This window comes from Chaetodon trifascialis, chromosome 21 (genome assembly GCF_039877785.1).
Source record: "Chaetodon trifascialis isolate fChaTrf1 chromosome 21, fChaTrf1.hap1, whole genome shotgun sequence".
In the NCBI taxonomy this organism is placed as follows: Eukaryota; Metazoa; Chordata; class Actinopteri; order Chaetodontiformes; family Chaetodontidae; genus Chaetodon; species Chaetodon trifascialis.
The window spans coordinates 11,742,886-11,770,186 of record NC_092076.1 but is presented as its reverse complement, the minus strand read 5'-3'; the positions used below and the strand labels follow the sequence as shown (position 1 = coordinate 11,770,186).

General features: G+C 43.3%; 2 protein-coding genes across 2 annotated transcripts; both read left to right on the top strand.

The window, feature by feature from the left end:
* Positions 1 to 497: 497 nt before the first annotated feature.
* Positions 498 to 8,416, top strand: cog7 (component of oligomeric golgi complex 7). The gene is made up of 17 exons (XM_070990029.1): positions 498 to 985; positions 1,824 to 1,972; positions 2,200 to 2,316; positions 2,580 to 2,748; positions 2,846 to 2,928; positions 3,041 to 3,163; positions 3,351 to 3,549; positions 3,636 to 3,763; positions 3,975 to 4,129; positions 4,242 to 4,358; positions 4,437 to 4,502; positions 5,093 to 5,279; positions 5,408 to 5,548; positions 5,709 to 5,792; positions 6,002 to 6,116; positions 6,780 to 6,923; positions 7,009 to 8,416. The coding sequence occupies exons 1-17, from the start codon at positions 820 to 822 to the stop codon at positions 7,173 to 7,175; spliced, it is 2,310 nt and encodes a 769-aa protein (XP_070846130.1). The 5' UTR covers positions 498 to 819; the 3' UTR covers positions 7,176 to 8,416.
* A 337-nt stretch (positions 8,417 to 8,753) lies between these two features.
* LOC139349325 (ubiquitin carboxyl-terminal hydrolase 31-like) lies at positions 8,754 to 22,607 on the top strand. The gene is made up of 16 exons (XM_070990028.1): positions 8,754 to 10,181; positions 12,828 to 12,965; positions 13,240 to 13,328; positions 13,920 to 14,012; positions 14,274 to 14,409; positions 14,769 to 14,919; positions 15,131 to 15,311; positions 15,402 to 15,513; positions 15,602 to 15,696; positions 16,369 to 16,446; positions 16,620 to 16,749; positions 16,954 to 17,073; positions 17,243 to 17,468; positions 18,015 to 18,173; positions 18,270 to 18,422; positions 18,539 to 22,607. Exons 1-16 carry the CDS (start codon positions 9,618 to 9,620, stop codon positions 20,080 to 20,082), a joined length of 3,969 nt encoding a protein of 1,322 aa, XP_070846129.1. The 5' UTR covers positions 8,754 to 9,617; the 3' UTR covers positions 20,083 to 22,607.
* The last annotated feature ends 4,694 nt before the right edge of the window (positions 22,608 to 27,301 follow it).

The following is a 27,301-nucleotide window of genomic DNA, read 5'->3' as shown; positions in this document are numbered from 1 at the left end:
TTTTATTGTTACTTCAAGGGTAAACAGTAGAGATACACAGATTCTAGTCATAATACATAGAATCAGAGTGCAATTTCATATTTAGCTTTACTGGCTGTGAGACTCGTTTGTTGCCTCAAGAGGGAGGCAGAGTGCATATACTCGTACTGCAGACGTGTACATATTTTAATGATATAAACATTTCCAACATTTGCACGCAAACGTAACCTTAGTAAGCTAAAATATCGGGCATTACGTGTTTGAGGGATTGCAAAGCCTGAAAGACGAGTTAAGGGGGAAAAATTAAATATAATATAGCTATAGCAAAAAAAAAGAAAAAAAGAATAACTGATATACTTATTTGTGACACAGCTTCAAGCTAATCGATTTACGTGTTCCCTTTTCTTGGCCAGGAAGTGAAATTTTTGTAGTACATAAATTGATCCAATTTGTTGACAAAATGCTCTTCATCGTGTTGACAAAATTCAGCAGGTCAGTTTGTTGCGCACTTGTTTCTGGGGAAGGCAAATTGAAAGCACGAACAGGAAGTTGTTGTCAAGTGTCAATAGGAGCAGTGCTAGCATCAAACATTTGGAAAAATGTCTCTACTTTTCATCCTTTAGAGCCGTAGACGTTTTAAAAATAACTCTGGAGGAAGCCGTCGCCTTGTTGGAACTATATTTAGTTGTAATGATCATTTCATTTTCCTGGGCTATTTATTTTATATTCGTGTCGAAGCCATTGTTTGGGAAGAATTAGCTAGCGTTAGCAATGTGTCGATGACACAGACTGCACTGCAGCAGAAGAGTTTCTTGCACGCCTGTCAGTGAAGGAGGCCAAATGGATTTCTCTAAGTTTCTGGACGATGACTTTGACGTGAAAGACTGGGTGAATGGCGCCTTCAAGGTGGTGCAGAAGGACGCGCCGGGGAAGGCGGACACACACGCAGCCACACTGGTCATGAAACTGCAGCTTTTCATCCAGGAAGTCAACAATGCCATTGAGGGTGAGTGGCTAAAGTAAACTAATGACAGCTATAACACTTTGTGACGTGTCGGCTAAACAGTGCCCGTGTTTTCTCTTGCTGTCACTCAGCTGCCAGTTCATGAGGTACAGGTAGCTAAATCATTTGCCACAGTTGTGCAGTTATTCCAGCTGACTGCATTGTATTCGCTGAAGTGAGAGGTGTTCATGATGTTCTGTCCACTCTATCTTTGTCAGTGAGGGTAGTCTTCAATAACACCTCTCAGTGTAAAGCAATCCAGTTCACTAGCAACACAAATAGCCTCCAAAATGGCCATAAAACAAACAAACAAACACACAAAAAATGGCTTTATTGAATGTTGTTGGTGTTATATTAGCTCATAAACTGGGAACTAAATGAATGCCATTGTTCTAATTCGTCAGTTAATGCAGCTCCACAGCATTGTTTATGTGAATGCTGTCTATAGACCTAGTTGCCACTTTGTTATGTGCCTATCAAGTTAAAACTAATGCAGTCTTAACAGTCCTGCAACACATCCTCCCGTCATGAAAGTTATGATGTCCAGTGTTTGTTGAACTGTTGGAGAGAGGTGATGATGCAGCTGTTGAACTGTACTGCATTATGAAGAGAGGGGTTTTAGCCTGACTTCACTGATTTAAATGACATGGTATATAACTGATAACTGAGAAATCACACCGATCTGTAGAAGATGCAGATGTATGTTGGTTAGATTATGCATGTAATAACTGCTTGCAATATCTTCTTAGATTGGCACCAAATATGATGTAATATTGTGGAAGTTACACTTTTCCCATCACACCCTTCATTAACTGAAACTCTGCTGTATTTCTGTGGGTAGAGAGCAGCAACCAGGCCCTCCAAAACATGCCCAGAGTGCTGCGAGATGTGGAGGCTTTGAAACAGGAGGCTTCTTTCCTCAAGGAGCAAATGGTTCTGGTCAAAGAGGACATCAAGAAGTTTGAGCAAGACACTGTGCAGTCAATGCAGGTGTGCAAAAGTTCAATCACTGTCTGATTCATAGCATACCTGAAGTATATTCACAGCTCACAAGTCACACAATTCATGTAAAACGGATACAAATCCATATGCTTAACCTCATATGATAATGTGATAATTTCTTTCATATAAGCTCTGTAATAGCCAAAGCATGATAGTGGCATAAAGGATATTTCTTAGATGTGACTCTTTTGTATTGTGTGGCACCTGTTCCCCAGGTCCTGGTGGAGATAGATCAGGTGAAGGGCCGCATGCAGCTGGCAGCCGAAGCTCTGCAGGAGGCAGACAAGTGGAGCACGCTGAGTGCAGACATCGAGGAGACCTTTAAAACACAGGTATGAATGAAAGACACTGCCACAGGATTTCACTCTGCTGCTTAATTTCACTCTAATGGCAATATAGGGGAATATATCTAAAGATAGATGTATTTATTGCCTCTAAATAGGAATGAAAATGAGATATATGACTTGTTTCCTGTACATTGTCCCATCACAGACTGTATTTAGGTCAGAAAAGAGCAATGGGATATTGAATATCTGTGTAATAAATGGTATTATTTTGGTGCTGAAATCACAAATATGTTGTCTTCCTTTTGCAGGACCTTGCAATAATTTCCTCCAAGCTGACCAGCATGCAGAACAGCCTGACCATGTTAGTGGACACACCGGACTACTCTGAAAAGTGTGTCCACCTGGAGGCTCTGAAAAACAGACTGGAGGCCCTTGCCAGCCCACAAATAGTAGCAACCTTTAATTCCATGTCTATAGGTATGAACCAACCTATGGGAAGTGCTCTCATTGCTCAAATGTATTCACTGTCAGTGTACGGTAAGAAGATGAATGTTCACATGGTTTTTCTCTGCAGACCAAGCCAAGCTGTTTGTTAAAGTCTTCACAGAGATAGATCGAATGCCACAGCTCCTTGCCTACTACTACAAGTGTCATAAGGTAGGTGCCAGGTGTTAATAATTCATTGATAAAGAAGCCATCGCACTCTGTTACCTGCATGGTGTAGTCATGCTCTCATGTGTATTTGTGGATGGATGTTTGGCATCTCCAGGGCCAGTTGGTGAGCATGTGGCAGGACCTGTCTCAGAGCGAGCTCAGTCTGAATCAGCAGCTGTCTGAATTCTACGACACTTTGCTCTCCTCGTGGCACTCTCAGCTTCAGTGGAGCAGCCAGGTGAGACACACTGCAGCACCACGACGGAGCGCTTCCAGCAGTGCTCACGCTCTGTTTGAAATGGTCAATTGTGATCAGTTAGAAAAAGTTTCAGGCCACATTTAGCCGCGTAAGTTTATTCTAAATGTATTTCTTTAGCCGTAATGGAAGTCTGTCAATGCGGTTGGTCTTTTAATCATTTGCACAGGTGTTCAAGAACCCGTATGAGGTGGTGACAGTGTTGTTGATCCAAACTCTGGGGGCCATGGTCCCATCCATCCCTGTGTGCTTGAGCACGGCCGTGGAGCGGGCAGCCCAGGAGCAGCGTCTCGACACCCTGCTGGAACTCCATCACACCACGTCCACCTTCGGACACAGCCTGGAGGCCGCCATGCTGCCGCACCTGGGTCTGTGCATCGATGAGACGTGACAGCAGAATCTGTGCATGTGGGTGGAGTTAGGTCCTCACGTCTGTGTTCCTTTGTCTGCCCAGGTGAGAACAATCTGCTGAAGGTGAACGAGCTGGTCTGTGCGCTGTATGACCCCTACAAACCGTATCAACTACAGTATGGAGATCTGGAGGAAGCTCATCTCCTGATCCAGATCAGTGCTGTACCTCTGGTTAGACACCGCACGCACGCACGCACGCACGCACGCACGCACGCACGCACGCACGCACGCACGCACGCACGCACGCACGCACGCACGCACACACAGAGTAGATTTATTGAAACCTTTACTGCTTATTGAAGCCATTACTGCTTTCTGATTCTCCTCCTATTTGCAGTTCCACCTCTTGTTTAACACGCTCCATATCCTCTCCTCTCTTTAGGAGCACGGGGAGGTAATTGATTGTGTGGAAGAGCTGAGCCACTCTGTTGGCAAGTTGTTCGGCCTGACCAACGCCGCTGTGGACCGCTGTGTCAAACTGACTGACGGACTGGCCGTGTGTGGCCTCCTCAAAGCCCTCAAAGCCCTCTTCACCAAGTAAAGATCCTTTATTTTCACAGTCATAAATGTGTTCATCCCTTTGTTTATTTCAAGTGTGTGGACCTTTAATGGATTGGTGTTGCCAGCTTTAACTTTTTGCTTCTTGCAGGTACGTGTCGGACTTCTCCACAACACTGCAGTCAATCAGAAAGAAGTGCAAACTGGAGGATGCTCCAACTTCGTCTGTTTTCCAGGAAGACTGGACAGCTTTCCAGAACTCTGTCAGGTTAATGAGGTTTTACACTTTACATAACAAAGTGTCGTTAGTTCAGTGCTGATTGTTGTGTTTCTTTGTGTTTTGCAGGATTATTGCCACTTGCGGAGAATTACTTAGACAATGTGGAGCCTTTGAGCAGCAGCTGTCAAACAAGTAAGAGTTTATACTTTATATTTCACAACGCTCTAGTTGTTTCCCTTCGTCCTAAACCATTCATCTCTTTGGGGCACGCCGTCAACAAGGCACAATGTTGGATTTTAAAGCTTCTCCCTAGGCATTGATTAAAGCCCTAAAAGCTGAACATCAAACTAGACGTCTGTCTGTGCCTTCTGGCGAAACAGTGCTGTGGAAAAAGGCTACTGCAGGCTACAGTTTGGGTCTTGGATTTTCAGACCCTTTGGCAGTACATGAACGCTCACTATTTCTCCTTTTGCAGATTTGCAACCGAAAACTGAACATGTCTTTGTCACTGTTTGAAAAATAGTCAAACTTATCTTGAGGCTGATACCCCTCGTTTCGCCTGTAGCCCCACCCTGCACGTTGACAGGATTGGTTCCTTATGTATATGACGAATGAATCTGGGGCTGTCTGAATCTGTGTTTGTCTTTGGTCCATCTCATGGTATGCCTTGTGGCATATAAAAACACCATATGGACATGTTAACAAGGTTAAAAACATGCCTTTCATTGGAGCGGGTCTTGAAGGAATTGCGTGCGTGCTCTGAGCATCAGTCTTTCCCATAGGATCATGGGCACGGCGGGTAAATACTTGTCAGAGTCGTATAGCCCACGCAGCCTGGCGGGCATCCAGGAGGCCAGCTCCACAGAGAGGAAAAGCGCCACCAAGAACCCCTGGCAGGAGTACAACTACCTTCAGAGGGGAAATATGGCTGAATACAACAGCCTGATGGAGGTCCTCTACTCCCTAAAGGTATGGAGCAGGGATAGCTTTAGCTTAATGGGAGAACTGGCTCTTGTTATACTGTGGCACATCATCAGTTGGTTTATCAGCAACCTTCTGCAGCTGTTTTTATGCATCTCTTTCCTTTTACCTCGCAGGAGAAAGGCACAGGGAACTCCAGTCTGTTAGCAGAGCCCAGATCTGCTCTGACCAGACTCAACCAGCAGGCCAACCAGCTGGCCTTCGACTCCGTCTTCCTGCAGATCAAACACCAGCTCTGCCTCGTCTCCAAGATGGAGGTGATTAAGTGTCAAGTTTCTACATGATTTGATTTGGAGTACTGATTGACACCAGTGCATTGCTAAGAGCTTTCGGATCGTGTGCGTGCATGTGAATTGGGAGTGTTGGACACGCTGCTTCTATTTTAATCTCACCTCATACTGTTTGATTCGTGTTCAGAGACAAGAGGCAGCTGGTTTTGGAGAGAGCTACACAGAGGACCTGCCTACTTTCAGCCTGTCGCCGCAGGAGTACATTACAAATGTTAGTCAGGTTTGACTTAAATATACATCATGATGTTCGTTGTGTGCAGTGCAAATCATTTAAAAAAAACAACAGGACTTGCCTTATAAGATGAAGTCAAACTTGTGCTCTCTTTGTACAAATTTACAGCTAACATGAGTACAGAACATATAATACCACAGCTGCAGAGTCCAGATATATCAAACTAAATGTCTGTTTGTGCCCTTTAGATCGGGCAGTACCTGATGTCTCTGCCTCTCCACTTGGAGCCATTTGTGACTCAGGAGGACCCGGCGCTAGAGATGGCCCTGCATGCTGGGAAGCTGCCTTTCCCTCCAGAGCAAGGTTTCTGGCCATCAACCCTGATTCTCCTCTCAATCTGAAGCTCAACGTGACGTTTTCTCTTCTCTGTTGCCCCTTTCTCTTGTTACTTTACTGCTCGCTGCTGTTTCTGCTTCTTCTGCAACCAACAAGATGCAATTTGACACCCAAATAACACACACGCCGCCCTGCGTCCCTGTTAGCTTAGTAGACGAGCAGTTTTATTTGAAAATGATCACAGGGTCTGAAATCTGTGATCACATTTATCATTATTATTAAGAATCTCTATGCACTCCCATTTGCAAGATGCAGCATTGAGACGGAAAGGAAATATAGCTCACTTCAATTTAGAAATAAATCAGTTTTTGATACATGTAGGGCAAGTAATGACTAAGCAGAAGACTACACCCAGTGATGCAGAGTACATTACTCTGTGAGACAACTCATCTATCGTGAAGGCAAAGAGCTGAGAGGTCCAATTTCTATCAGCTAAATGTGCCACAGGACTGTTCTTTCTTTTTCTTCTTCTATTCTCTACACAATGTTGAGTTCCCTCGTTCTCCCCGACACCTGATATTACATCCCCACCTGTCTAAAGAAAACAGCATCCTGTCCTCAAACGACTGACTCACGTTCCCTTCACGCCTTGGGAATGACGCACTTTTTTAAACGTCTCTTCTGTTTCAGGCGACGACCTTCCCGAGCTGGATAACACAGCCGACTACTGGCTGGGCTCCATCGCTCGGGCGACCATGCAGACCTACTGCGATGTCATCCTGCTCATTCCCCAGCTGGGCGCCCATTCCACTAAACAGCTGGCCACAGATATCGGTACAGTAAAACATTCCTTATGATGGCGAAGCAAAGCAAAGGGGTGTTCTCCCAGTTAAGCTGCGTGTCGTCTCCTGCTCCACAGACTACCTGAGCAACGTGATGGACGCTCTGGGCCTGCAGCCCTCCCGCAGCCTGCAGCACATCGTCACCCTGCTGAGGGCCAAACCAGAAGACTACAGACAGACCGCCAAACTGCTGCCCCGTCGCCTGGCCTCCACCATCGCTGCCCTCCGGTGCATCGACTACTAACAGGGAAGATAGACCCTGTAGGTACAGTGGCTGCCAGAGCAGCTCCCGGACTCGCAGGCATTTTTGACCCATTCCCAGGTTGTTAACAGGATGAAGATAATATCAATAATAGTTGGTTTCCATGTTACAGCCAATCAAGTCTCAAATTTGGGGCTGCGGCATTTTAGGATTATTGTCCAAATGGGATTCATGGGAATGATAACAGATTGAAATCAGGGTGGTTCAGACTTTTTTTATACTGATTTTTGTTGAGCGTGACTTTGAATGATGTCTCACCGGTGATGATGCCTTCAAGTCAAGCCAGAGGGTGAAAGCGTCTTGACTATACATCCTTTAATTTCTGCAGTTTTAAGTTACTGAAGCATCAAAGGAAGTGACAAAGTGTACATCAGGGGACGCGTGAGAGTGAAATCTATATGGCTGGTATGTATTTGTTGTTAATTATTTGTCATACTAATATAATTCATTCTATTAAGGTAATACTTCTGGTATGAGCTGTATTGTTTTCTGTTCAGTGAGCTTCAGGTGATGTAAAGGTGACGGTGACGTAGTAGCGACTGGGCAGATGATATGGATAGTCTCCGTTTTCCCATATTTTTCCATGCAGTGTTGTGAAAATCTACATAAAACACAGACATCAACACTAAAGTAGAGCCTGTTGTGTTGCTTTTCTTTAGCTGTTTTTATTCCTTAGATGAGTTTGTAATGTAATCAATCTAGTTTAATAAACACATGGCCTTCTAAATCCTTCTCTCGCAACCCCGCACTGGTCCAACTGTCTGTGTGTCTCAGACGTGCTGCATTTTCTTTTTCTTTTTTTTTATTCCTAACTGAAGTTGGACGTATTTGCACCCCCAAGTCATGAAAATTGGCATGTCTGTCACAGTCAGCTGTCGGGGGAATGCACGCAGGAACAGACGACTTTACTGGAGCGTGCAGGTAAGACTGCTGACAGAAGAGTGGCACCACGAGTTTGGTCAAAGCTTGAAATCTTATATTTGAAGTAGCGCTGAAATTATTAGATTAATTAGGAAACTATGGCACTTTTCTTTGTCTCTGTGATAATAGATTGAGGAGATATCAATCTAAGATGTCATCTTGGGCTTTAGGTAATAGTCATGAGCATTTTTCACCCTTTTCTGACATAGACTGAGATAGAATCAATTAATAGAATAATTGTATTAATTGATAGTGAAAATAATCTTACTGCAGCTCTAAATTGATTAAATGTATAAACAGATATATAATGTTTTCTTTTGATTTTTGTCACAATAATTGACGAGAAATGTTACAATAAGCTCACAGTGAGACCCCTAAAGGGTCTTGTAGGTATTAATGTTTGAACTAAAGCTAACCTTTGTTCCTGCAGGGTTTTATAGACCCTTAAATTAGAGAAAATTGCTATTTAGATTTTCAGTAATGATGCGATAATGTGCTGCCCAACTGGCGCTTGGCAGTGTCCATGCTGTCCAGAGACGGGGATGGAGCATCATCCAGCATCACATGCCGCTGTACCTGCTCTCCTCCAACATGGACCAGTGTTTGGCCCTGACGTCAGCCGTTACCGCCCTGCCTGCAGTGTCGGTGCCTACAGATGATGATGGAGACGGGAGAAGCGGCCTCGCCGTGATTCCCATCCGACGGAGGAATTAAGGCGCACAAAGAGTGAGACAAGTGTTAAAGAAAAAAGGAACAACTTTTCGGACGCGGACACCGAGACGTGCAGCTTTTCACATCTGGCTCACGGAGAGATGCTGCGCGGCGGCCAAACGCGAGGGAGCGGCGGGCTGTGCCGCTCCGGTCGGGGTGTTCCTCAGTTTGGCGGAGCTCCTGCGAGCGCGCCCACTGTGGGGGCGATTTAGGGAAGACATCCACCGGGTAAATATCACCACCCCGTCAGTCCTCCGCATCACCGTGGATGTGATGTCCGGAGGTGAAGAAATACCTTTCACAGGGTGGAGCTGCGGCTGCTTTAATAAATGATGAGGAATTCCGCTCGTCACTCACAGCCTAATTGTGAAAGGTGGATTTGATGTTTATGTCTGGCACGCGTCGTGTCCGCTGACACTCAACCACAGCGCCTTGTTTTCGAGTCTAAACGATGACACAGGTGATGTTATGTCACCGGACCGACCGCTAGAGATGATGGCCGCTGGCTGGTGCGGGACAACCCCGAGCGTTCGTGCAAAGCGCCCTGACAGAGGCTCTCCACGGAGGCTGTTTATGCAATCCGACGCAGTGTTGCAAGTGGGCTGATTTGATGCCGTCTCCGTGTGAGCCCCAGAAGTGGCAGGCCTTTATGTTTCTGTGAAATATGCCCGGGCCTTGTGTAGAGCAACATGAAGTGGAGGAGCTGTGCATGGGAATGAGGCGACGCTCTGAAACAAGTGGGGCCCTCTCTGGAATTAAAGCGTAAAAAGCGGGGAAACCATCAGCCTGACCATGTCGAAAGTTGTCAGTAACAAAGAGAAGAAATCCTTCAGTAAAAAACTCTTCCGGAGGAGCTCGGTCCGCTCCGTGGGGAGCTTTATGAACAGAGTTCTCCGGACTCTGTCCACTCTCTCTCATTTCGGCACCGACGAGCAGGCCGCCGAGGACGAGAAGGACGACGCAACTTTGCTCCCGACCACCACCGGGGGGTCACTGCCGTCCGACGACAGCGACTGCGGGGGTTACCCTTTCGGGGACAAGGTGCCGGGGGTCGCCGGGCTCAAGAACCACGGCAACACCTGCTTCATGAACGCTATCTTGCAGTGCCTGAGCAACACGGAGCTGTTTGCGGAGTACCTGGCTTTGGAGCAGTTCAAAGTGGGGGAGACGACCAGCAGCAACGACAAGGCCAAGGCCAACGGGGTGCTGGTGCAGAAGAAGGGCAGCCAGCAGCAGCAGCAGCAGCAGCAGCAGCAACAGCAGCAGGAGGCGGGAGAGGTGACCGAGCAGCTGTCCGGTCTGGTTCGGGCTCTGTGGACCTTCGAGTACACTCCTCAGCACAGCAGAGACTTCAAGGTACTGTAGGCTTTGCATCCTGCAGGGGTCCTAAAGCTGGTTCACTACTGCATGTAATACAACTACCAAACAGGACACACAGTATGCACGTGTAAATACAGAGGGACTGGCTTTATAGTGCATATTCATCTAAATTAGATCCATTTACCTGACTAGAATAAAGTTTCCAGATGCCTTTTGAGCCTACTTTAATACTCAGAGGAACAAACTGAAATGTTAGGTTAGGGTGTATTGGTTTTTGCCATAAGGAGCCCCAGCTTAAAATATCTTAAATATCTTAAGTTTAATCCTCAAAAAGAAGAGTGAAGTCAGGAGGGTTGTTGCAGATGGCCTAATTGATACCCAGCAGCACCTCAGCCCCAGTTTGTGGCACCGTTAAGGATAATACCTGGCAAGCGGGGCCATCAGCACCTCGGTGAACCGTGTGGGACAATCCTGCTTTTTCTCTGTCAGCGCTGGCATCTATAACACCAAATGCATGCCGTGAGTCTAAAAATAAGAATTTGAGTCTATTATTATGAAATTCCTTCATTTGTCAGACAAGGTCGGATGCAGAGATGATGCACCGGCCTTGAATGTGTAGAGAAAAAATCCCAGTGAAACACAAAGTGTTCCTGCACTGACATTTTGTTTTTTAAAGTCTGCTTTTGCTGGTCAGCTGAGTTCTTTATCTGAGCTGTTATAAAACTCCGAAAGGTTTTTTTGAACTGCTTTATCGTCCGTCCCACACCTGTCTGCTTTTTCTTCGTTTCACCTTATAAACTTGCAGCACTGGAAAGTTTGCCTGTCACAATCACAAAAATTTCTTCTTTCACAGCAGGAATGCTTTATTTCATGTGCCCTTTTTTTCTGTCTGATCATCTATTTTCTTCTTTCAAAAGCTCAAAATACATAATAGAGAGGGAATAAATTGAACGGGGCCGCGCAGCACATTGCTTATTCTTGGCAGTGTTGCTATTTCTGTCCATTTTTTTTCCTACCTTGGTTGCCAGCCAGAGTACAAACTGTCTGATTGGATATAGATTATTCTCTTCAAAGTGAGAGGCCTTGAATGTGTTGAACTCAATATGGAAATGAAGTGCAAACTCACACTATCAGGCACTTTATTGAGGAAAATTGTCAAATTTGGTGTCTAATTTATGATTAACTGCATCCTGTTAGTGTATTAAAAAGCTAATGGTGACTATTTTATGGCGATTTGAAATTTGAACCTTAACTGCAGTTAATTGAACTTTAGCCAAAAATGCTATTTTTATGGTTAGTGTACATTACAGCTCTGCATGCACATGTGACAGTTTTTGTGCCTCAGACCACAATGTGAGCCTAAACTGAGAGCACTTAAAGATCATTAGCAAGACATCCGTAATAATACCACCGGTTAATTATCCAGAGGGTCTCAGAGTCCATTTTACGCTCAGAAGCAAGTAGCTTGAGGATTATTTTGTCACACATCATCCAAACAGCTCAATCTACACAGAGACATTCACCATTTGTGAAAAATTAAACTTAATATGACAATGTGATTGATGGCAGAACATATCCAGCCAATGGTGGCTGCTTGTAAACAGTGTAATATAAATGAAATCAAATAGAAAAGTTAGCAATTTTGCCATCATCTAACATCACAAAAAATCCAAAAGCCATTTTATTTCTGCCAAGATGTTTCACTGTGCTAATCATATATTTACTTAAGGCAAAAATGTGACATTTTATCTGTGAATTTAAGTACCCCTACCCAACCCTACTAAACACATTAAATAAAAGAAAAGAAAAAAAAAAAACTGAGCTTCCATGATGTGAAAATAGCCTGAACAAAAATCAGTTCCCAGAAAAAATAGTCCCATAAAACAATGTAACTTTTTTAATTACTTCATCAAAGTAATGTTATTACATTTAATAACTTTTACAATTACATTCATTTAGCATTTGATTACATAACGGTTTTACATGTAATTAGCTATTCCCCAAACTGGCTGTTTTATAGGACACACAGATATATAAAACAATACATCATTAATATTCAGTCTGCATTTCACTTACTGTCTAACTCTTGTTTCCACCTTAAATCTTCAGAGGAGTCTACTAAGGCTTGGTTGAGTTCTACTTTCATCCTCAGACCTTTACTTAGAGACAACCTCTGTGGCCACAGAAGGCAGGCTAGCTCTTTGTAGAAAATGCTGACGCTGCCTTGGTAATGGCTTCAAAATGGGGAAGAATGGCCCATGGGACAGGCCGGGAAGGCACGCGGTGCACAGTCCCCTCATATCTTTGACCTTGAGTGACATTTGATAGCCGGTAGAGGTGACTTTCCAGCTGCCAGCCCGGGTGCCTCTGTAGAGCACACACTGTTGACATCTCCAATAGCTAATTGTCAGTGAGGTTAAGCTGTCGATTTCCAGCCTGTGCCCTGGTTTTAAAAAGCTTCTCCACGCCTGCGTCTCACCATCGCCGGCACCTCTGCTGACCTTTAGGATTGTGCTGATCATCATCCTGGTCAAACACACTGAATATTTTATGAAGAGGCAATCATGTAAAAAAAAAAAAAAAAATAGAAAGAAAGACATCAGCGCTTTACAAAAATCTGTTCTGTTTTAGGAGCAGTCTACTTGCATTGTCACTTGTTTGTCCTGCTGTCATGTGCTGCAGAATGTGGTTTCAAAGAGCGCCCTGCAGTTCAAGGGTAACTCCCAGCACGACGCCCAGGAGTTCCTCCTCTGGTTGCTGGATAGAGTTCACGAAGACCTTAACAATATCGTCCACCCTGCCATCAGACCTCCGAGGAAGGTAAACAGCTACTCAGAACACAGTTAGACATTAGATTTATAGTATATGGTACCCTAGATTCAGTTATAGACCAGCATAATGTGACCTGATCTGACCTTTTTTTTACTTTATGACTGCATTTGCTCCTTTTGTGTTTCCTAACTGATCAATATTGCAATAAACTGGATGTTGCGATACTATAAACTGCGCTACTGATGACTCCTGCTGTTTTTTAACATGCATTATATTATTCTTGTTTGCCAAGTAGTTGTTCAGTGTCTATCTTGTTTTCTAGCCTCCAGTAGAAGAAGAAACCGCCCCTGAAGGATCTCCACTACCAGCACCTGGCTCTTTTGTACAGGAGTTGTTTCAGGCACAATACAGGTAAAATATTCAGTTGCTGGTAAATAATCTGTTGATACTAAATCCTGACTTACTGCCAGCTCACATTAATATGAAGTAGTTAGGTTTTTCATTCATGTGTTAGGACTAGTTTGACATTTTTGGAAATACATGGCTGCACAGAAAATATGAAGCTGCAGCCAGTTAGCTTAGCACAAAGACTGGAAACAGGGGGAAACAGCTAGCGTGGCTCCAAATATAACAAAGCCTGCCTTGCATCAGGCCGTAAAGTCATTAACACGTTTTATATTGTTTGTTTAAATTGTACAAAAACCAAGCTGTGTTTCACTGGAGTTGTGTCCTGTCATTAAGTCCTGATTAAACAAATTGGATGCAGAATGTTAATTAGTAAGCTTTAAAGTTGCTGGTTGAAGGCCAGCTGTTTCCAGCCTTTATGCTAAGATAAGATAACCTGCTGCTCATATTTGCTGTAGTCTACAGACATGAGAGTGGTATCAATCTTCTCGTTTAACTCTTGGCAAGAAAGTGCATATCCCAGAGCCTTGAACTTTTCCTTTAAGATGACACACTTGTCCAGCTGCATTTTATTATTCCCATCATGCCTCTCTGTAGGTCCTCCCTGACTTGCCCTCACTGCCAGAAACAGAGCAACACCTTTGATCCTTTCCTCTGCATCTCACTGCCAATCCCGGTACCTCACACACGGTAAGGTGACTCCGCATCTAGTTTATGAGTAAGACAATATCTGTCAGACTGAAAAAAAAAAAGTCCCTGTTTCCAAAAATGCAACGAGACAAGATCCAGTCTGAACTGAGCATAAAAAAGAGTGTCAAATCCAGCCCAGACAAACACTGTGAAAGATCTGACAGGAGCAAGCTAAAATTAGAAGATGCTGTCTATCTTTGAAACATCAGTCCAGCCATGGTTATGAAACAGCCAATTAATTTCAGTCTTTCTGTGTTGCAGGCCCCTGTATGTGACAGTGGTCTACCAGGGAAAGTGCTCCCACTGCATGAGAGTCGGCGTGGCGGTGCCTCTCTCTGGCACAGTGTCCAGGCTGAGACAAGCTGTGGCCCAAGAGACCAAAATCCCTGCTCAACAGGTGCTGTCTTATTAGAAACTTCCCTCCTTACGACTGTTAATGTATCAAAATGAAGAGGATTAAAGATTGTGTGTGCCACTTCCAGGAAACTGGATGGTGAAGGAGTGTTTTCAGTGAGAGAATTTGGTGGTTAAGTTTGTATTTGATTTATGTCCCATTGGAAGACGAGGATCATCTGTTGATTTGAGCAGCATGTTATCATCTGTGCTTTATAATCCTCTGCAGACTGCTTTCAGAATATAAAGCCTCTTTTGATATTTTTGTTGCTACCTGGTAGATTTTATGTTGCGCTCATTTTCACCAATTGAATTCCTCTGAATACAAGCCGCACCCTGCTTTTCCTCTCCGTCTCTGCTCAGATCGTCCTCACTGAAATGTACTATGACGGCTTTCATCGTTCCTTCTGCGATGACGACGACGACCTTGAGATCATTCAGGAGAGCGACTCCATCTTTGCCTTCGAGACACCTGAGCTATTCAGACCTGAGCAGATCCGCTCCAAACGAGGCGGTACAGCATCCTGTTTATTCCCCAGAAATTAGTTTAGCCCTTTTTCTTATTATGCCAGTAGGAGTCAAGATTAGATTAGACATGGACTCGTATACAAGTACTTCATTCAGGGAGCTGCTACACACGCCGACTGGCCCTTTGGATTGATTTATGAAGCATCTTTCAAGTTTTCAAACAATTTGCAACTTAACATTTTGTGTGTTTGTTGCAGGGAGCCCACATGCAAATCTCAACCAGAACAACCTGAAGTATGGCACAGATAATAATAGGATATCCACACAAATACAAGAGCCAACGACTCCACCTCAGAGCCCCAACAAAAACAGCGGGCAGGCTGAGAAGATTGTGCTGTTGGTGTGTAACAGAGCCTGCGCTGGACAGCAAGGACGCAGGTACTGAAAAACACTTGAAAAGTTTATAATCCCAAAGACTTCTTTAAAACTGATGCAGGTCAAACGGTTTTGTTTCTATAATCCCTGCAGGTTTGGTAATCCATTTATTCTGTATTTGGAGCGGACCGTGACATGGGATGTACTTCAGAAAGAGATCTTGGAGAAGATGCGGCATCTTTTGCGCCCTGGAGTCTTTGTGCAGGTACATGGTCAGATGCTCTGATTTCAATCATCTTCTGACTGTGTTAACGTGTTGTGTTTTTTAATGTCTCATGCTTGGTGGTCTGTAGGTAGGGCCCTTCACTTTGCGTGTGGTAGGAGTGGTTGGAATCACATATCTCTTGCCCCAGGAGGAGCAGCCGCTCTGCCATCCCTCAGTGGAGAGGTAATGCTACTTCTCACCACCAGGGGGGAGTGTTACCACACTTGATTTGTCATTATACAGCGTAAACCCTGCAGTGTGTCCAATCCACTTCAAGTTGATTGAGGAGCTACAGTATATAGGCCGACTCTTCAGGGATATTGATGTTAAACTATCTCCTGAGATGTATAATAGCTTGTCTGGTTTTATAGATTTTCTTCTAAGGAGGTGCTGACCTCTGTGTTTGTTGCATGGATTTTTTAAAATGAGGGGAATGAAGAAAAATGACATTTGCTTCTCCACTGCCATATGGACAAAAACAAACAGAAAATAAATCCTCAAGTTTATATAAGTTAAAGTTTGCTTGTTTGGTGTGCCAGAACTTATAATTAGATTTTCCAATGATTGTATCTCAGTAGTCTTCATGACATCAACAAAAATCTAGAATCCAATGTGCAATTTAAAGTAACATGGTTATCATTACAGTCATGTACAACATGCTGCGTTTCTACTTTTTTTTTACACGTAAATACTCTTACATTCATAGCAGTGGCTTGTGGTGACGATCTAAAATTGAAACTTACTGGACTGTAGCCTCTAATCATTCAGTACCGCTATGATTCTGCAGGTGAATATCAGCTAAACGAATAAAATGAAAAATATGACATGGCCTCCTCCTAATCTAATTCTGAACAGGGCATTCAAGTCTTGTGGTCCTGGAGGGCCACCTCATGTCAAAATTGTTGTCGAATGGGACAAAGAGACGAAAGACTAGTAAGTGAGAGCTGGCACCAGCTGGAGCACCAGTCGCACACACTTTACAAAGCTCATTGCGGATGTGTGATGTCTTCTTTCAGAGCTGTGCGTTTGAACATAAATACACACAGTAAAGGCCTTTTGAAGTTCTATGTGATCCCTCTGTGACTTGTGCCATGTTTCGCCTGCAGTCTGTTCAAAAGAACTGAGGATGAATACATCCCAGATGCTGAAAGTGTGCGGCAAGTAAAGGAGCAGCACCTGCAGCCGCAGACTTGTTCACTTGCCCAGTGCTTTCAACTGTACACCAAAGAGGAACAGGTAGGCTGCAGTAGTGCTGAGGTTATCACTGACACTGGATACATATGTGGATTAATTATTTCATTGCATGCATGCAAACATTCATTTATAGTGTTTAAGCATCAATTCATATCTTTATTATACAAGAAAACACATGTGGAGGTAAACAGGTAGAAAGTAAATGATCATGAGTTTAGTTTCTCTTTTTTTTCATATTAATTGCAGCTTGCTCCTGATGATGCATGGCGATGTCCGCACTGTAAGCAGCTTCAGCAGGGCAGCATCAAGCTCAGTCTGTGGACCCTGCCGGACATCCTCATACTCCACCTGAAACGCTTCAGACAGGTACTCATGTAGACAGTCTTGTAAATGGAGGCACCAAAATGCTCAGATTTCTAAAATTAAAACAAATAAATGAGAATGAGAGATGAAGTATTTTCATATTCCTGTGGAGGAAGTACTCATAGAGGAACCCACTGTCAATTTAAATACCCTGAATGTGTTCCAACTTCAGGATGGGGATCGACGGATGAAGATGCAGAACATGGTGAAGTTCCCGCTCACAGGCATGGACATGGCACCCCATATGGTGAAGAGGAGCCAGAGCAGCTGGAGTCTCCCCTCCCACTGGTCGCCATGGAGACGGCCTTATGGGATGGGCCGTGACCCGGAGGACTACCTTTATGACCTGTATGCAGTGTGTAACCATCATGGGACCATGCAGGGAGGACATTACACAGGTAACAGAGCAGCGTCAGTAACCAATAACCAATGGCCTATGATCCTTGTATTAAAGGGTCATTTTTAAACCTGGGCATATTTTATGATCTAAATGAATAAAGGGTACAAAAAGTCTTGGAACTGGTCTGGTAGATTGTTTCAGCCAGCAGCCACGAAATGAGCTGCAGTGGCTGCAATGTAACCCTTGGGGGCAAATGCACTCATCAGACTACATCGACTAAAAGTGCCTTTTTTTTTTTTTTTTTACCACTGATATACTCAGATGTTATTCTAAGTGTATAACAACATTATGGAAATGATCCTTAACAGAGATGGACCTTTTTCTGAAAGAGCAATCTCTTTCGTCTTTAACCAGAAACAGCTGTTACTGTATTGCTTGCTTCAAAGCCACCAGACTCCATTGACAAAAACGGTCATTTTAAACCAGCAGAGCTTGGGAGTTGCTTGTGTACCACTGCCTCAGCCCGTTTGTTTGTGCTATTGTGAGACATTGATGTTTAAACATGCACGGTATTCATGATATTTTATTGCATTGTGTCTTGTAGCTCACTGTAAGAACTCCATTGACGGACAGTGGTATTGCTTTGATGATAGCGACGTTCATCCTATGTCTGAAGATGAGGTCTGCAAGCAGACTGGTTACATCTTGTTTTATCAAAGACGTGCCACGATTCCCTCTTGGTCTGCCAACAGTTCTGTGGGAGGTAATTTTGATCGATATTCACTTGTACAATCTCTAATGTACGTGTTTAAATGTTCTGTGTGGAATATATTACACATGTTCACCGTTGGAACTTTAGGATCCACCAGCTCTTCTTTGTGTGAGCACTGGATTAGTCGGCTGATGGGTAGCCGTCCACCTAGCCAAGCCTCATCAGGTTCATCCAGACGCACCTCATTGGCTTCCCTCTCTGAGTCAGCTGAGTTTGCTGGTGAACGGAGCGAGGACGACGGTGAGAAACTTATCCAAATACACGCCATTTCTGACTTGATTTAAGTGCCTCAAAATTGGCAAATATGAATATCTTCCTTAAGAATCTTTTATTGATGTGTATCTTTCTACCGGCAGGCTTATCCGGCCGCCCAGCAGTGAGGGGCATGCAAAGACAAACATTTTCCTCAAGATCTTCCATTGCCAGCCCTCTGGCGCTCAGTGAAAATGGCACTAAACCATCCTGGTCCCACTCCGCTAAGCTCCAACTCCGTTCCAACTCTCCGTCACGCTTCTCCCTGGAATCCCACTCGTCCTCCCCGACACTGGAGAGGATAGGGGAGGTGGTTGATAGCACGCTGTCCACGTCCTGTTTCAGTGGGTCCCCTAAGCCAGAAAAATTGTCAGGGGGCAAGTCAGCCCTTGCAGCTTCGGATAGTAATCCAGGCAGTAAGAGGCTGATTGAGCAGGTTCACTCCAAGGCTGTGGCACAGGCAGAACAGAGGAGCTCCATCCAGGCTGGGGATAACAACAACTTAGTCACTGCTGCTGAACAGGTCAGTCCTCGACACGGGGCAGCTGCAAAGGAGACCAAACAAAGAAATGGTGCTGCAGATAGCGCTGGTGTTAAAAGGACCTCGGCAAAGACTGGGATAGAGAGCGAAAGGAGTCCTAAGAAACGTCCTGCCACATCCTCAACGTCATCCAGCTCTCTGTCTCCTGCATCCCCAGCCATTGACAAGTTACCATCTCGCACACAGGCTAAGGGCGCAGCATCGCCCTCAAATCCCAAGGACAAAAGCGATGGACCGCCTAAAACTAGTAAGGCTGGTTCCTCGAGAACAGCAACCCCCTCCAAGAAAGGGTCATCCCAAACCCCAGAGGTGTTACATCCTGACTCTGGTCAGCAGAAAAAGAGTGGTTCTCCAGGATTACAAAGCTCACACCCTCAGAGGAGGACATCACCCAGAGGGGGAGGCGAGAAAAGCTCAGCCTCAGGAAGGACTAGAGCAGCAGACAGGAGCACAAGCCGTGAATCCTCACGGACCAATGCGGTCCCAGAGAGGAAGGTTAACCCTGGAGGTCCTCCCTCCAGGTCGAGTGCTGCTAGTAGAGCTGAGGGCAGGCCAGGTCGTGCTGTGGAGAACAAGGCTGCAGGCCGAAGCTCGAGCAGTAGCTCCTCAATGACTAGCCTCCGATCCTCGAGTGTGGGTGTTTCCTCTGCAAATGCAGCCCCACCATCAAAGGGACCTCAAAGGAACAGTAAGACAGAGGATAAAGGTTTGTCCTTCTTCAAAACTGCTTTGAGGCCCAAAGAGACCCGAAAGTCAACTGATGGTGGCAAAGCAGGGGCAGGAGAAGCAAAAGCAATTCCAGAGGATGGTGGTGGGGACGCAGCTAAAGAAGGAACTCCACAGGGAGCCGGCAAGAAAGCCCAGAATGTGGCCTCAGAGGCCCAGACTAATGTGACCACATCCAAAGACAAGGAGTCCTCTAAGACGTCCGCTGCAGCTAAGCATTCACTGCTGCCCTCCACAAAGTCCAAGCTCTCTGGAGCAGAAACCACCATACAGTCCTCTGCCAATGCAAAAGAGCCTTCAAAGAAAGAGCCTGTTAAAAAGACAATGCAGTCGAGGAAGATTCCCATCAACTCTACACAAACTAGCCAGAGGGCCAAGTGACATTATTATAATGGCCTGATAACAATCTCTCTAGTGCAGCTCTGAGGTGTTTTAACCATCAAACTAGACCAAGTGTCTGACAAACATCTTTAAAGCACCTGTAGCTTTTCAGTGGTTACTGAATACCAGCTGCCATACTGGACACTTACTGTCCACGTTGTTACATAGTTATGTAGGAATGGATTTTAACAAAGCACTTTGTATGGATTGCATTGATTTTGAGGAATATTATAATGTAAATAAGCATGGACTGCACATGTATTGAAATTATTGCCTTGTTCTGTCTGTAGCATAGTTGAGAGAAGTACATCTCAGTCGGAGGTGAAAATAAAAGTGACTTTGCACAAGAAGGAAAGCAGATATAAATGTCAAAAGGAACTTTTGAGATACATCAAACGTGGACTACTCAGTCACCAAAGGAAGTTTACTGGCAATTTTTAACGTACTGATGCAGTGAAACACTGAATTATTTCCAAAAATCTTTATGTACAGCTCCCCTTCAGTATCGGGAGCCATATGTCAACAACAAACATCAGTGCCTCAAATAATCAAAGTATTTAATCAAAATTCTATAACTGCAGGTGTTGTTAAATTTTTAATTCAATTTTAATATTTACTAAGCACTGAAAATGTCATTTCAAGTAAATACAATTTAAGCCTATTTAACCTGAACTGCTGTTTACATATGCTCATTGATGTAGTAATCGTGCAACAGCCTTTAAGGAGTATTTTTGTGCAGGCAAAAATCAAGACTGTCACCGAGAGGTCGAGGAGCAGTGCAGGAATGAAGCATGTGTCGTTGGTGTTAAATGTCTGGAGACCTTGGTTTGTAATGGTTCTTAAATGTTTGTGTTCTATTTACCTGTAATAACCTGTTAGCCCTCAGACAACCTCCCCCTCCCGTCACCACCTCTGCCCTCCAGCTGCTGATGCCAACACTTAACTGCGGTGCCCATGTTCCTTATGGGGATCAGCCTCTTCAGACTGCCAGACATGTCCAAACATTCCTCTCAGATGAACACAGGGTTAATGTAAAAAGCCACTACGCACACAGACAACACAGTCAAAGACAGCTGGGATGCCTTCATGAAACACCATACATGTACATAGCGCATTATGGTATGTTTGAGTCAGCCCATCTTCTGCCTTCACGCGTGACATCACAGCTTGTGCACACCTTTAGCTTGCATAAAGGAGTAGATCACTGAATGCACCGACATGGATTGGGGAAAGCTCATCACAGCTCATGAAGTATATGACAGTTGTTGCATGAAAATTGCTTATGCATGCACTTAACTATGCAAGCAGACTCTTGCTAATGCCCACACTGAGTATGTAGACGTGCTACTCTTGGATGTGTATATATTTCTAACTGTATATTTTTCCAAATGCCAGCATCAGAGAGCATGTGAAGGCATCCTTTATTAAAGCTTTGTTTGCACATTTCTTCAAAGTAATATACATTTTGTATGAATGATAAGTATTGCTCATTCACCCCCCTCAAAGTAAATCAACTCACTTGCAAATTAATGTTTTCTGTATTGTATTCATTTGTCTCACGTTTTGCTCACAATTTCCAACCTTTAACACCTTTTAACAGGAGACTTTTTCTATGGCTTTGGCAACATAACATTGCTGCAGTTTACAAGTTGTGGTATAACTTTCATTTATCACCTGTAATAGCTTGAGATTCACAGTGTTTTACCAGATCTGTGAGAGCTGAGGAATTAAAATGACACTGGCCGTATTTTATACAAGAGGACAGGCTTGTTGTCTGTTCTAAATATACTCTATACAGTTTCAGGCCGGGACCATTCAAGATGAAATGCTGAGCTTATCCTTTATAACCATGCTGTCCTCTGCTTTTGTCTGAAAATCCAAGAAAGTATTGATGTGCAATTTGATATAATTTTTAATTCAGTTGTTGTATGATCAAACCTGTCTTAAAAAACCTAGAACAATACTGATATCTTGACAGATTTCACTGTGAAAGATTGTACTGGAAGGCATCATTAACTCATTTTGTAACAGGAGGCCCACCAAATACAAATTTAATAATGACAGTTGTAATGATAAGCATCAGTATTCTGCGCTGATTGAATGTCAGGGCCACAATCCGGGAGCAGCCGGACAACAAGCTACTTCATATAGCTTTCTGACACATGGTGCAGAATAAAAGAAACCATTATCTTTAGTGCCTGGTGGCTACAGTGTGTTGATACTGTGCTGTTACATCTGACACATGCAGTATATGAACTGATAAACCGACATGCAGCGTGTGTGTCACATCACCATGAAACTTTGCCGTGTTTGACGTAACAAAAGGGATGTATAAATACAACAAAGTGCTGCGTGGAGTGATTTATTTTCACAAATGCATGAGAATGAGTATTATTTTTCCATTTATATTCTGTGATATAATGGAATTTTTTGATGTGTTCATCTTTCTTGGGGGGTTGCAGTGTGTGTTGGCATTGATTTAGCAATGCAAGGCAAACAAAATAAAATCATGTCATTAAGTAACATTTTGTCGACACGTGCCTTTTCTGGATGTTTTTGAACAGCTGCATTTTAGCACATTTCTTTTTCCATTTCTCGTTGTCTCCACTTGGTGGAGCTCAGTGTTTGCCTAAAAATCTCAGTAGACACAAAACTAATGAGTTAGGGAAATAAAGCAACACTCACAATGCGAATTTGTCCCTGAGAAATGCCCTTCAGTTTGAACTTGTGGGATTATTAAGATATATAGTACCGTCAAATCCAATGCTGCCAGTGAAGGAGATGATATGTTATTAAACTACAGCGCCATCATTTATTTAGGGCTGATTCAATTGTGGTTTTATTAGTTTGGCCCAAGGCTGGGCATATTAAGAGTTAATGCTGCCTCTTTGTCTTTCTATTCTTGTAATTTTGTATAACAGTCATCAGTTTGGGGAATTACATTTTCACCCTCTCACCTCTTGTGCAGTCTGAGAAGTGATGAAATTTTAAAAATTGCCTGTGGTGTGATGGGGCTGCAACATGCTTCTCTTCGCATGCAGCAGGAAGACTCTGAGTTGTACACCTTTTCAGAAATGAGCATTTCATCTCATGCTCTCAAGAAAGACGTGACGTTGTTCAATTAACATGCACGTATGAATGTAATTAGAAAACTCACAGACTGCAACCCGGCGTAAGATCATTCTGTAAAGGAGCCAGCCTCCTCCAGCGCTGCAATCGATAATCATTTGCCAATTGTATCAGTTCCAAGAGAGCATCATTAGCAAGACCTCGGCGGAGAATTCAGCAACTTTTATCTGGATTTAACACACAAAACTATGACATTACCCTTCTGGACTGTGAACGTGACGCATCAAGCATGCTGAATCAGTCTATGTTTTTGCTTTTGCTCCATCAACGTGCCTGATGCATTGCAGACAGGCAATCTAATCTTATTGATCAACCCAATCTTGGTATCTCCTGTGGCCAAATTCAGTCCTTGGTGCAGCAACTATAAGTCTCCATTTTGAGGCACTCTGTCCGTGGATAGAAGGGGATGATGAGCAGGATCTTCATGATTAGCTCTCATCTCTTCTTGGCTTGCTTGGATTCATGCATTTACTGCTAAACCCCACTATAATTTAACACTTATACAATATAATCCAATTCAATACCACTGCAACACTGGGGACCTTATAATTATGCCACAAACTGTTCATATACCCTGCAGTATAATTACATTAAAAATACACAACATACTGTGATGCTATATATGTAGTATATCTTGTATACTTTGATGTGATCTACAGCCAACGAATACCATGTAGTGGAATTATTACTTCTATGATACAACTTCAACAAAGTGGTGGTAGTATATGCTACAGAGCTATTTAACTGCACCTCATTGAATGAACAGATGTTCATGATATTGTGTCCACCCTCTGATATTTGATGCTTTACTGTTGTTTACCGCAGTGGTGGAGGAAGTAAAAGAAGCAAAAAAAAAAAAAAAAGTCCAGCATTTAATATCTCACCTACACAAAGGTGCAAAGTATTAGTATTAAAATATACTTAAAGTTCCATGAGTAAAATTTCAGAATGGCCTATTTCAGACTGATATGTATGATATTATAATCAGTGATGAATTGTTGTGTTTATCACTCAATGTTGCAGCTGGTAAAGTTCACTTTAGGTTTACTGAAGTCATCAAATAAATGTAATGGAATAAAAAGTATATTTATAATAAACTTTAATAATTGCCTTCAAAATGTAGTGTAGTAGGATTAGTATAAAATTGGAACACTCAAGTAAAGTACAAGTAGCTCAAATATGTATGTAAGTGCTGTACTTGAGTAAATGAACTCACATTCCACCACTGGTATCCTGTCAACAGGCCGTCATGCCATCTGTGAACACTGCAGACAGAAAACCCAAAGGAGTCTGGGACATTTAAAAGGCTGACAGAAAACACACAGAAAGGTGTGAGACTAGCAGATAAGTGGTCAACTTTAAAAAGCAGGTGGTACTGTAGCAGTTGAGTTGAATACCACTCAAGTCAGATATGCTGGTATTTAAAGACCAGAGAGCGTTCTAAAGTGCTTTTAACAGCGAAAATTCATCCAAGAATTTTCTTTAAATTCTAAACTTAAAATGACAGTATGTTAAATCATGTACAATCAGGAGTTTTGCTGCTACAGCCTCACATGGTCTGGTATGACCACTAGCTTACTGTGTGATGCTAATGTTAGCACACTTTAGACAGATATCACTGTATAACATATTACCTTGTGCGCTTGCAGACTTTGTAACCCTTCCCATCTTGTGTTACTGTTCTGCTACATTTTAGCATTTTAGTAACATATTCCATTGTTGCTCGGCCCACTTGTCTCCTAAAGTGGCTGCTAAGCTCATAGACTAGCTTTAAATTATTACAAATCCATACTCTTTCAGCACTGAAAAAAAACAAAACAACAAAAAACATGTATTTGAATTGGAAGCAGAGACATTCCAAGACAATATTTACACTTTAATTGATGACAGGATTGAAATCTGCTGACAATCCATAAGTATTCATTTAAAGCAGAGATGCACAGATCCACTTTTTTCAGTTCTGATCCAATCCAGACACCTGAATTTGGATATCTGCTGATACTGATACCACAGAGCCCCCCCCCCTTAAAATATTCAATTTTCTTGAATATTGTTATTGTTGTTGTTATTATGTGCAAGGTTACATGAGGTAATAAAACACCCAAAAGTTCTTTTCAAAAGACCAAAATATACACAAAAATGCATCAAATTCAAATGTGGGCTTCACATAGAAACTGGTGTAGGAGTGTTAATTTCAATGGCAACTCCTTTAATGTTTTGAAATACATGTGCACACTAATACCCTATCAACTAGGAGTCATATTTATACATGAGTTCAAAAGTAGTAGGAGAATTTCAAAGAGTGCGATGGCAAACGGGATCCTTCATCAGATTTTCAAAGTGAATATTTGAAATAAAAAACTCTGTAGAGAAATAAATATCTACACTGTAAAAAAAAAAAAAAAAACGAGTCAAACAAGTCTACCTAAAGTACAGCTATAAGTATAGTATGGGGTCTGGATCAGTATGTAGATTGGTCAGTCCATATCTAATAAGTTAATATTGGCACCTGAATCAGGATCAGATTGGTCACAGGGAACTGAGGTTGATGTTTCAGACAGCAGCAACTCACTGGAGCTTCCTGAACTTGGTTGGTTTTGTTTGTCTTCCTCTACTTCTAGCTCAGTTGACTGCTGTCCAGCTGTTATTTCCATTTACCTTACAGTGTACAGTATGAGCATCCCTGTCCACTTAAACGCCTCAGAATAGCAACCGACACCGTGCGTTGGAGAGACAGGAAAACAGGAAAAACAACCCACCTATTACAAATAGCTTCCTTTGGGATCTTCTGATTTCTTTCATTATTGCTCATTTTCTGCATGTTGGTCACTCCCAGCGTTGGAAAGGAGTAGCCTGAACTCTGAACTCTTAATATTTCCAACTCATCACTATTCAATTCACCATCTACTGAGAATTTTAACACCACGCCAAGCAACAACCTACACACAACCTAATGTATTCTCAACGTGAGCCTTTTTTCCTCCACCGAATGAAAAACAAATTCAATTATTCACTTGTTTCAGGAACGAGCATGTCAATTATTTCTCTTCTCTTGAGTCCAGTGATGCAGTACTTTAGTTCCCTTTTAATTGGAGATGAAAAATCTAGCAAGCCTGGAGTGCAGTCGGAGAGAGAGCTGCTTTTTAAGCAATGCAATATACATGATGTTTCATGTGGGACATCCACGGTTGAATTACATAACCCCCGAGCTGTGAGCGGTGCTTTGAAAACAACTTTAATGCCCAAGGAGACTGTGCTGTTGTTTCCGGACAAGAGGCCAGACCCGTGAACTCTCGGGGTGAGTCCTCACAGTAGTTTTCAAGGCTTTTGTGATCACAAAAGCCTTTTTTATGCAATATCATACAGGATATAATCTCCATCGTCCCTCACAGCTTTTATTGTAAAATGCTTGTAACTTTAGTGTCCTCAAACTGCCTTGATAAATGCATCCGCTGATGTTTTAGGCAACTAAGTACTGTTCCTGCTTAAGATGGCAGAGGATATGCTTAAAACCTTAACCTGTGAAGCGTCTGAGACCCTGCAGCAGCCACATTTCTCCCCCATGCCGCACATTCATTTCTCCTCCGTGCTGCACAGAGCTGTGTAGCTGGAATCCCAAGGCCCTGCCAACACGGAGGACTCATCGGGATGCTCGAGAGCAAGGTGTGAAGTGTCAAAGTTGGACATACAGCCAGCGCATGTCTGCCTCACTTCCTCTGACACTCATCCTACACCATTGGCTGTGCGAGGAGTGATTGACTGAGAGGTTGATTATGCTTCTTCCAGCCAGGTGGTTGGCAGGCAGAGAGACGCATATCACCAGATTGCTGCATCAGCCAAAGTGTGAGGCCACAGTTTCTGGCATCAGTGAGTCTGGACGAACATCACAGGAATAATAAAAAGATGCAGGCATGTCAATCATCACCCAAAATGTTTTTTTTTTTTTCTCCCCATTTTGTTGGCAGCAGTCTCTTCATCTAGTATCTTGTATCATTAGAGGCTTTTGCCTTTTGAGCGATGCTGAGACGGAAGACAGGCAAGGCTGCACGGGTAGAAAAAAACTTGAGGATTCTTGGGTTCTTGTGGGAGA